Consider the following 797-nt stretch of genomic DNA (forward strand, 5'->3'; position numbering starts at 1 on the left):
CTCATCGAACTTCTGCCGCTGCTGTCGTGCATGTTGTTGATGTTCTGCAGCAGGTCGTACTCCAAATAGGCTGTGTGCACCACAACACAACACAACACACCCAACACACACATCAGAAAACACGCACGGCCATTGGCCCCGTGCGCCACGCCCGCTCGCACCACCCGCCACTCGTGCCGCCGGCACCTGCGCGTGTCATCACCGCACACCACGCACGACACGACACGACACGACACGACACGACACGCGCAGCGTACCGCCTTCGACGATCTGGGGGTAGATGAGTTGGACGTCCTTGCGGGCGAGGGCGGTGACGAGGTCGCAGTAGGCGTTGACCACCGGGTTGTCGGCGCACGTGTCGTGGAGGTAGGCGAACCGCTTGTTGTCGGCCTCCGACAGCAGCAGCTCCATCACCCGCTCCATCTTGATCTCCGCGCGCCGCCGCTCGCCGTCGTGCCTCTCTTCTTCGGCCGCCACACTCACCGACTTGCCCGAAATCAGCTCTTGCACCTGTTGGCATCGCGGAATGTCAGTTATGTGCGTGTGCGTGTCGTGTGTCGTGTGTCTTGTGTGCGTTGTGCGGTGGTGTGTGTGGTGTCAGGCAGAGACCTGGAGGATGCTGGCGAACATGTGCTCCCAGGTGGCCTTCTCATCGTCGGACTGCCACTCGGTCAGGGTCTCGCGCTGGCTGATGGCGATGACGAGCTCGGTGCACTTGAGCACCACCACCAGGTCGGCCTCCGACGCCGCCGTCTTGCCCGGCGGCGGCGGGCGGGGCTGCCGCGTCGACATAATTC

General features: G+C 63.5%; 1 protein-coding gene across 1 annotated transcript in view; it reads right to left on the bottom strand.

The window, feature by feature from the left end:
• Positions 1–127: 127 nt before the first annotated feature.
• Positions 128–797, bottom strand: part of ACA1_146860 (HEAT repeat-containing protein) — a gene marked incomplete at both ends in the record, with an annotated part of 9,576 nt that continues 8,906 nt past the window's right edge. Inside the window, 3 exons of the mRNA XM_004335212.1 lie at positions 128–186; positions 258–510; positions 610–777. Coding sequence (XP_004335260.1) covers positions 128–186; positions 258–510; positions 610–777 — 480 coding nt within the window. The remainder of the gene's footprint in view (positions 187–257; positions 511–609; positions 778–797) is intronic.

The sequence above is a fragment of the Acanthamoeba castellanii genome (assembly GCF_000313135.1).
Source record: "Acanthamoeba castellanii str. Neff unplaced genomic scaffold scf7180000084714, whole genome shotgun sequence".
Classification (NCBI taxonomy): Eukaryota; Discosea; order Longamoebia; family Acanthamoebidae; genus Acanthamoeba; species Acanthamoeba castellanii.